The sequence below is a fragment of the Salvelinus alpinus genome, chromosome 8 (genome assembly GCF_045679555.1).
Source record: "Salvelinus alpinus chromosome 8, SLU_Salpinus.1, whole genome shotgun sequence".
In the NCBI taxonomy this organism is placed as follows: Eukaryota; Metazoa; Chordata; class Actinopteri; order Salmoniformes; family Salmonidae; genus Salvelinus; species Salvelinus alpinus.
Window position 1 is genome coordinate 30,706,639 of NC_092093.1, and position 10,238 is coordinate 30,716,876.

The 10,238-nt window shown below is 44.3% G+C and overlaps 1 protein-coding gene across 3 annotated transcripts in view; it reads right to left on the reverse strand.

Annotated features, from left to right (window-relative positions):
- The window catches only part of LOC139582908 (tubulinyl-Tyr carboxypeptidase 2-like), a 40,347-nt gene extending 31,696 nt beyond the window's left edge, over positions 1 to 8,651 (reverse strand). For 2 of the 3 annotated variants that reach the window (XM_071413354.1, XM_071413352.1), the window contains exon 1: positions 7,710 to 8,650. In XM_071413354.1, coding sequence (XP_071269455.1) covers positions 7,710 to 8,027 — 318 coding nt within the window. In that variant the 5' untranslated portion in view covers positions 8,028 to 8,650. Of the gene's footprint in view, positions 1 to 7,709 lie in introns of all 3 variants that reach the window. The other variant, XM_071413353.1, reaches the window with a different exon arrangement.
- Positions 8,652 to 10,238: the final 1,587 nt, after the last annotated feature.

Genomic DNA, 10,238 nt, shown 5'->3' on the forward strand with positions numbered 1-10,238 from the left:
TTAGGTCTGTTTCTCTGATCAATCAATGGTGCACACACACACACACACACACACACAGACACACAGACACACACACACACACACACACACACACACACACACACACACACACACACACACACACACACACACACACACACACACACACACACACACACACACTGATCCTTTCAACCAGGTTTGTGTAGTATCTGATTCAACAGAGACCAGTACAGCCACTGGATCAAAGGCCTGACAAGTACAGAGAAAGAGGGTGTGAGAGAGACAGCAAATGTGTATATTTTCTGTGGAGAGGAGAAGAGAAACCCAAACCAATCAAGGTGAGATAGGGATCATCAGCCCTCTACGTCCTACAGATAGGTCTCATCAGCCCTCTACGTCCTACAGATAGGTCTCATCAGCCCTCTACGTCCTACAGATAGGTCTCATCAGCCCTCTACCTCCTACAGATAGGTCTCATCAGCCCTCCACCCCCTACAGATAGGTCTCATCAGCCCTCCACCTACAGATAGGTCTCATCAGCCCTCCACCCCCTATAGATAGGTCTCATCAGCCCTCTACCTCCTACAGATAGGTCTCATCCGCCCTCCACCCCCTACAGATAGGTCTCATCAGCCCTCTACCTCCTACAGATAGGTCTCATCAGCCCTCTACCCCCTACAGATAGGTCTCATCAGCCCTCTACCCCCTACAGATAGGTCTCATCAGCCCTCCACCCCCTACAGATAGGTCTCATCAGCCCTCTACCCCCTACAGATAGGTCTCATCAGCCCTCCACCCCTTACAGATAGATCTCATCAGCCCTCCACCCCCTACAGATAGGTCTCATCAGCCCTCTACCCCCTACAGACAGGTCTCATCAGCCCTCTACCCCTACAGATAGGTCTCATCAGCCCTCCACCCCCTACAGATAGGTCTCATCAGCCCTCTACCCCCTACAGATAGGTCTCATCAGCCCTCCACCCCCTACAGATAGGTCTCATCAGCCCTCCACCCCCTACAGATAGGTCTCATCAGCCCTCCACCCCCTACAGATAGGTCTCATCAGCCCTCTACCTCCTACAGATAGGTCTCATCAGCCCTCTACCCCCTACAGATAGGTCTCATCAGCCCTCTACCCCCTACAGATAGGTCTCATCAGCCCTCTACCCCTACAGATAGGTCTCATCAGCCCTCTACCCCTACAGATAGGTCTCATCAGCCCTCTACCCCCCTACAGATAGGTCTCATCAGCCCTCTACCCCCTACAGATAGGTCTCATCAGCCCTCTACCCCCTACAGACAGGTCTCATCAGCCCTCTACCCCCTACAGATAGGTCTCATCAGCCCTTTACCTCCTACAGATAGGTCTCATCAGCCCTTTACCTCCTACATATAGGTCTCATCAGCCCTCTACCCCCTACAGATAGGTCTCATCAGCCCTTTACCCCCTACAGATAGGTCTCATCAGCCCTCTACCCCCTACAGTTAGGTCTCATCAGCCCTCTACCCCCTACAGATAGGTCTCATCAGCCCTCCACCCCCTACAGATAGGTCTCATCAGCCCTCTACCCCTACAGTTAGGTCTCATCAGCCCTCTACCCCCTACAGATAGGTCTCATCAGCCCTCTACCCCTACAGATAGGTCTCATCAGCCCTCTACCCCCTACAGATAGGTCTCATCAGCCCTCTACCCCCTACAGATAGTGTTCTAAGCTCTCACTCATCACACAGGCTCATTTCAAAAGCTTTATATCAAAGCTGTGCAAATGAACAAGCAAACAAAATGTGTAATATTCAGCAGTTAGTTGCGCTGAGTCTTATTTCTGAATAATCCCTCACACAATCCCCCTGCCAGCCCTATCTCCACTGTGGAGAGCCTGGAATGGAACATAATTCTGCTGGGTCAGGGAAGGAGTACAGGGGTAGTTCTTTCTTCTCTCCCTCTCTTTACGTCTCTCTCCACAGCAAACGGAGGGATGGGAGGATGAGGATAAGTGCTGACTGAGGAAAGGATTTCCTAGTGCTTGGTATCAGACATCTTCTCAAAGTGTAGCCAACCACATCACATATAGAAATGTAATAACACAACCGTCTAAGAAGAACTTAATTGACACTCAAAGCTGGAATCCTTAATGGTGAAACTGCCAAGTCCATTTGCAATATTACAACAACAAAGAAGTTACTGCAAAGAATGAACACAGTATTTTGGGGGGGACATCATTGCACGTGTGATAGAACAGCAGAATATGTACATGTACTGCAAAAAAAATTAAAAAAAGTGGGGTGGACAGTGGCGCTGTTTCCTCTTCTGCGGATTCCATATTAAATAGTACAATGTAAACTTGAGTAGCGGCAGCTGTACCCTCGCTTAGACAGCCCGCTTAGAGTTTGTCAAAAGGTCTGATGAAACCAAGATTGAAATCTTTGGCCTAAATGCCAAACATCACATCTGGAGGAAACCTGGCACCATCCCTAAGGTAAAGCATGGTGGTGGGAACATCATGCTGTGGGGATGTTTTTTAGCGACAGGGACTGGGAGAATAGTCAGGATCGAGGGAAAGATAAACGGAGCAAAGTACAGAGAGATCCTTGTTGAAAACCTGCTCCAGAGCGCCCAGGACTTCAGACTGGGGCAAAGGTTCACCTTCCAACAGGACAACAACCCTAAACACACAGCCAAGACAGAGCAGGAGTGGCTTCGGGATAAGTCTCTGAATGTCCTTGAGTGGCCCAGCCAGAGCCCGAACTTGAACCTGATCGAACATCTCTGAGGAGCCCTGAAAATAGTTGTGTAGCGACATTCCCCATCCAACCTGACAGAGCTTGAGGTGTGCCAAGCTTGTAGCGTCATACCCAAGAAGACCCGAGGCTGTAATCGCTGCCAAAGGTGCTTCAACAAAGTACTAAGGGGTCTGATTATTTATGTAAATGTGATATTTCAGTTTTGTATTTTTTATAAATTTTGGGGGAAAAAAGGACTCCATCACTCTCCTTCTTGGTCAAATAGCCCTTACACAGCCTGGAGGTGTGTAGGGTCATTGTCCTGTTGAAAAACAAAATTATAGTCCCACTAAGCGCAAACCAGATGGGAGGGCAAATCGCTGCAGAATACTGTGGTAGCCACGACAGTGTCACCAGCAAAGCACCCCCACACCATCACTCCTCCTCCTCCATGCTTCACGGTGGGAACCACACATACGGAGATAATCTGTTCACCTACAGTACTCTGCGTCTCTCAAATTTGAACTCATCAGACTAAAGGACAAGCAAGTCTCTTCTTCTTATTGGTGTCCTTTAGTTGTCACGATCGTCATGGGAAGAAGTGGACCAAAGCGCAGCGTGGTACGGGTTCATTCTATTTATTTCTTTAATGAACACCGACAACAACAAAACAAATACGAACGTGACGTTCTGCAGGGCAAAATAACAACCAATGCAAAATTAAGAACCCACAAATGAAAGAGGGAAAAAGGACTGCCTAAGTATGATTCAACGATAGACAACGATAGACAGCTGCCTCTGATTGGGAACCACACTCGGCCAAAAACAAAGAAATAGAAAACATAGAAATAAAGAAACTAGAATGCCCACCCTAGTCACACCCTGGCCTAACCAAAATAGAGAATAAAAACCTCTCTATGGCCAGGGTGTGACATTAGTAGTGGTTTCTTTGCAGCAATTTGACCATGAAGGCCTGATTCAAGCAGTCTCCTCTGAACAGTAGATGTTGAGATGTGTTTGTTATTTGAACTCTGTGATGCATGTATTTAGACTGCAATTTCTGAGGCTGGTAACTCTAATGAACTTATCCTCTGCAGCAGAGGTAACTCTGGGTCTTCCTTTCCTGTGGTGGTCCTCATGAGAGCCAGTTTCATCATAGCTCTTGATGGTTTTTGCGACTGCACTTGAAGAAACTTTCAAAGTTATTGACATTTTCTGTAATGACTGACCTTCATGTCTTAAAGTAATGATGGACTGTCGTTTCTCTTTGCTTATTTGAGCTGTTCTTGCCATAATATGGACTTGGTATTTTACCAAATATGGCTATCTTCTGTATACCACCCTTACCTTGTCACAACACAACTGATTGGCTCGAAAGCATTAAGGAAAGAAATTCCACAAATTAACTTTTAACAAGGCACACCTGTTAATTGAAATGCTTTCCAGGTGACTACCTCGTGAAGCTGGTTGAGAGAATGCCAAGAGTGTGCAAAGCTGTCATCAAGGCAAAGGGTGGCTACTTTGCAGAATCTCAAATATAAAATATATTTTTTATTTGTTTAAGACTTTTTTGGTTACTACATGATTCCATATGTGTTATTTCATAGTGTTGATGTCTTCACTATTATTCTACAATGTTGAAAATAGTAAAAATAAAGACAAGCCCTGGAATGAGTAGGTGTGTCCAAACCTTTGACTGGTACTGTATCAGATAAAAGCATGGAATTATAAAGTGTGTCTTATTTTACTTCTATTCTCATTTAGATGCAGTGTTAGTGTTGAGAGAGTTTACAGAAGCGCAACACACAATGCTCCCAATTCACGCTGTGTAATTAGCTGTCTGCCTGCTCCTCTTTCTTCCTTTCCTTTTCTCCATCTGGAGAAGAGGAGGGTGCCCTGCGGAGCTCAGAGAACTACCGGAGCTGAACGTAAGAGTGTGTGACTCAACTTAATTCCTTATTATAAAGGTGTGAAAGACTTCTTATTAAAAAAAAGAGGACAATTACGCAGAGGGAAATGGAGACAAGCTTTGAAATGTATATTTCAGCACTGCAGTAAGTGGGATAGTATTAACACCTGGTGACCTTACTGAGCAAGGCTGAGGCTGGCAATGCATGGTCTGTCTGTCTGTCTGTAGACGTACCATACGTTCCTCACAGGTGGACAAGCGGGAATTAAAAGGTAGTTCAAAGAGGGACTTTCTCCCTTTCCGTCCAGCCGTCCCCTGTCTGTCTGTTCCCCAGCTTTAGAGAGGTCGTGTGGGGGTCGAACAGGCCGTCCCCTGTGTGGTGACTCTAATCTAACTTTACTTCCCCAGGGGACATCACTGAAACCTGATAGCGACAGCCAAGATGTGACTGCAGCACCAAAGACCCTGGGCATCTGTCTCTCTCAAGAAGATAGTTGGGCATTGGTCAGAGACTAGGCCTGTTCAGAGCATGATTGCTTACGGTTTTCATGTGATTACCATAAAGGTACCATAAAACATTAGATTGAACCTTCTCCCATTGGACTGCATGTGAAATAAAAACAAATACATAAATTATTCTTCATTCAGTAGCACCACATTTGGAGATCAGTTTATTAATTTTTTTATCTGTTATTTTACCAGGTAAGTTGACTGAGAACACATTCTTATTTACAGCAACAACCTGGGGAATAGTTACAGGAGAGATGAATGAGCCAATTGTAAGCTGAGGATGATTAGGTAGCCATGATGGCTTGAGGGCCAGATTGGGAATTTAGCCAGAACACCAGGGTTAACACCCCTACTCTTACAATAAGTGCCATGGGATCTTTAATGACCTCAGAGAGTCAGGACACCTGTTTAACGTCCCATCCGAAAGACAGCACCCTACACAGGGCAATGTCCCCAATCACTGCCCTGGGGCATTGGGATATTTTTTAGACCAGAGGAAAGAGTGCCTCCTACTGGCCCTCCAACACCACTTCCAGCAGCATCTAGTCTCCCATCCAGAGACTGACCAGGACCAGCCCTGCTTAGCTTCAGAAGAAAGCCAGCAGTGGTATGCAGGTATGCAGTTCAGACTAACCAAATCCTATTGTGATGCAATGAGGTGCACATGAGGTAAGTTTGAAACAGAATGGGAGGCTTTGGGCTGAAAGCCTGTTTTGTTTCCTGTAAAAAGCTTTTTGGAAAGAATTATGCCATAACAGATTATCCTAGAATCAAATCCGAGATGGTGGATTAGTTCGCTCACAACCAACCCCTTCAAATAATCAGGGCAAAGTAAGGCCACAGCGCTCACGCAGTGGTGTTACCATTCCTGACATGGCATAGTAATGTTACCATAATATCAATAGAGCAGAACATAGAGAAATACAGTATTTCAGGAGACCGAGAGTCAAATCTGCTAACGTCTTACCAACATGCCATATGGGTGGGACAGTGGAACCATGTATCAAGTTTCCAAAACAATGAATGACTACAGGTAAATACAGAAAACCCTTGCAAAAATTGCAAGGAATGAATGGATCACGAGGCACGCTTTAATCACACCTCCAGTCCTCAGTGCAGGTTGATGCTGTCTGACACTTCACAGGTTTCTCTCTGTAGCCTATAGCTCTGTATGAATACATGTGAGTTCCACAGACAGCAGTGCAATGCTCATTCGTTCCTCCACACAGTTACCCAGACACTGGCCCTGAGGTTATCCCTGAGCTGCCTGTAACACTGCCCAGTCTCTTTAATGAGTTAGCTAGCCCAACGGCTGCACCTGGAGATCACAGGCTGGTCAAGCAGGCCTCAATATAGGTCACTGTTACTTCTGGGATATTCAGGACTCCACTCTCCTTTCACACTTTTTGGGCCATTTGTGTTTTTCAAAACAGTGTTAAGTTACCGCCTAGTATTGCGTAAGAATGCAGAACACAACTACCATTCACCTATTCACAAAGGCATAGCCTATAGATAGTGTTTGTGTTGGTTTATTCTTGAGTGGAGAGGGTTAGATGATGGACAATGGTATATAATGGCATGAGTGAAATCCCACAGGACTGACCAGGCCTACAGGTTACTGTTATTGTGGACTGCCAAAGGGTAGTTCATAAGACACTGAACATAAAAGCAAGTTTCACACTGTCCCTTGATGATGCAGCACCAAAGCAGCCCCTGGTCATAGCTCCAACAACTAGTGCAGAAGCAGCACCAAGAATGGACACAGACTGTGGCAATTACAAAGATTCCTGTGTGCATTGTTGTCATATGCTTTATATAGCTGACAGTGTACTATGAGCTTGGGATTTGCCATCACATGCACTAATTGCCGACGTACAAATTAGTAATGCTCCAGAGTCTCCTTTCTCAGCACAGTCCCACTCCCACCAGTGACAGAGAAAGAGGCTCTCAACACTGATCCCTGCTTGGTGACACTCAGTCCCAGTTATGTCTGGCCTCTGATGAAATTACTCAGGCAATGTAGTGTCCTGTTGGATGCCAGGGCAGGCTGAAATAGTCTGCATGCCTTAATGCTTCATTCTTCAACAGGATAATCAGGAAAGACTTTCAGGAGGAAATCTTCAACTCATCCTGTTATGTTCCTGTGAACACTACTCTCTGTTATTATCTATGCATAGTCACTTTAATAACTCTACCTACATGTACATATTACCTCAATTACCTCGACTAACCAGGTGCCCCCGCACATTGACTCTGTACCGGTACCCACTGTATATAGCCTCGCTATTGTTATTTTACTGCTGCTCTTTAATTATTTGTTACTTTTATTTCTAACTTTTTGTAGGTATTTTCTTAAAACTGCATTGTTGGTTAAGGGCTTGTGAGTAAGTATTCACTGTACGGTCTACTACACCTGTTGTATTCGGTGCATGTGATTTGATGGATTCTTTGCATGGATGGAATTGCAAATGATATTTGTTAAATTGCAATTTGAAGCATATGTCAGTGTTGGTTATTACATGGTAATTGCACAGGATTTTTAGGACAATATCACTGCTTATCTGTCTAGCTTTGAGGCTATACTTACTTTGGGAAGATATGCAGCATTCCTTATCTTGCTGACCATGTCTTGTCCATCGGGGTGTACTTTGGCTACATGAGTCCACATCCTCTCCCAAGTGACACCCTCAATGGGAAAACCAGTTCTGTTCACGTAAAAGAGCACACCCCCATCTTTCTCATCTTCTTCTCCCGATGAACGTCCAGCGTTGTTGGGGGTGCTAAGGGTGGCAGATTCAGCACCCGGGCTCGAGTTGCAATACGTACTGCCACTGGTACTTTTGGATCGGTGCCTCCCCATCTTAGCTGCAGATGAACAAGTGCTAGTGGCGTTGGGTCCAGTCATCGTTCAATTCAAAAGTGGAGGTCCCTGCAGATGGCAGCCCGTGATGATTCCACTTGCTTTTGTCAATAACCCAGGCTTCCTATAACATGTTGCTGTACCAATATCCACTACCGTACATCCAAATAACGGATACTGCAATTACTCAAATAAACGAAATTAAGAAAAAAATCGCATATGTCAAGCTTTTTAGGTAGAAATGCACCAGAAAAAAATATGCATTTCATATTCAGCTAAGCATAATCTTTACTCATTAAAAAGACTGAAAGATGCCACCAAGTAATCAAACCGCAAAGCATAACCTACTTAAATACCGCATAGTGTGTGGACCATTCATAACAATGTAGTTTGCTGGTTAGCCGTAGTAGAATATTCACGGTTTGGCTCGCTCCTCTTTAACTTCATGCTTTGCTCAGAACACTGCTGGAACGTATGACCCCCACAGCTTGAGACAACCCCTGCAATGCATTCCGATTCGTTCGTAGTCTACATATTTCCCCAATATCGAGTAGGCTATTCGAAAGCTTTGTCCTCATGATGAAAACTCCTCTTTGGTAATTTAGTCATCCATCACATGGTTAATTTTTTGCTTAAATGATGTCACTATGTGGTTCTGTCTATAGTAACCCCGGCAGCCAGCCGCGTTCTAAATTATTTAATTGGGTGTAGCAACAAAGAGAGGCGGACTTACGTAGACTTCATACCAAATAAGGAACTAGTCCCTTGCTGTGATTGGTGGCGATAGCGGATGAGGGCGTCAACAAGGGAAATTTGCAAAAAAATTGGATATTTTTTTTCACCACTGGTCAACACTTTTAAAGTCGTACTGTCATACAGGTTGTTACAATGTAACAACTTCACACTGATTCAAGGTAACCAGTTGGTGTCGGACGTGAAATGGTCAGTGGCTATTCAGAAAGTAAACTTATGGACATACTTACATATTGTCCAAGATGATCAAAGGCTTGATTGTTAATGCATAGAACCAATAAGTATTGTTAAGTGATAGGAGGACATTTTATTTATGTATCAAAATACCCTAGCGGGAGATCAAGGTTAGGCCTACTTGTTTAGAAATGTGAACATATGCACTCCAGTAACAGGCTAGTTGGTCAAATATGCACAATTTCTGGACAATGTCAGCCAATTCTAATTGGGTTTTCTAACTTTCTCTACACGTTTTCCAGTATTGGGAAAACCTAGAGCTAGCATTTCAATCACTTATGATACTGTCACAAAAAAACATAATTTGTTGAACCATCAAGTTATTAGAACACAGTATGCTTTTAAAATTGATTTGCATATTGGTCACCACATGAAGAAACCGTTGTTACAATGTCTAAGTCATTACTACTCTTCTGTAACCACCTCATTGACTCCAAGTTATAAAAAAGATGCAAAATAATAACAACCACTGACAATACTGAGCGGAAAATCCTTTTATTGTATTGTTTTCACTTCCAATTAACATTATCTGCAGATAAGCAAGTATCCATGTGGCCCCTTTCCACGGACAAAATTCAAAGGACAAAAAACATAAGCAATACAAACACCTTAGTTTTACAGTACACTCTGGGGCACTTTGAAGGGATTGTGCAACATCATACACATTATATAGCAGCTGCAGTGTAACAGTGTTGGCACTGACTATACTGTGGATTACATTGCTAAATTATAATCAGGCTGTCAGAGACTTTAGATAGTGGCGTGTCAAAGCCATATAATAATAGATGGTTAATTGTCACATACACCAGATAGGTGCAGTAAAATGTGTGGTTTTATAGCCATAGTAGCACAGCACCCCTGGAGTAGGGTTACGTGCATTGCTCAAGGGCACATTGATGGATGTTCTACCTTGTCGGCTGGGGTATTCGAACCAGCAACCTTTCGGTTACTGACCCAACGCTCTAACCGCCATTCTACCATATGGTGTATTGCACATACACTACATAACCAAAAGTATGTGGACCCAGCTTCAAAGTAGTGGATTTGGCTATTTCAGCGACACCCGTTCCTGAAAAGGTGTATAAAATCGAGTACACAGCCATGCAATCTCCATAGACAAACATTGGCAGTAGAATGGCCTTACTGAAGAGCTCAGTGACTTTCAACGTGGCACCATCATAGGATTCCACCTTTCCAACAAGTCAGTTCGTCCAAATTTCTGCCCTGCTAGAGCTGCCCCGGGCAACTGTAAGTGCTGTTATTGTGAAG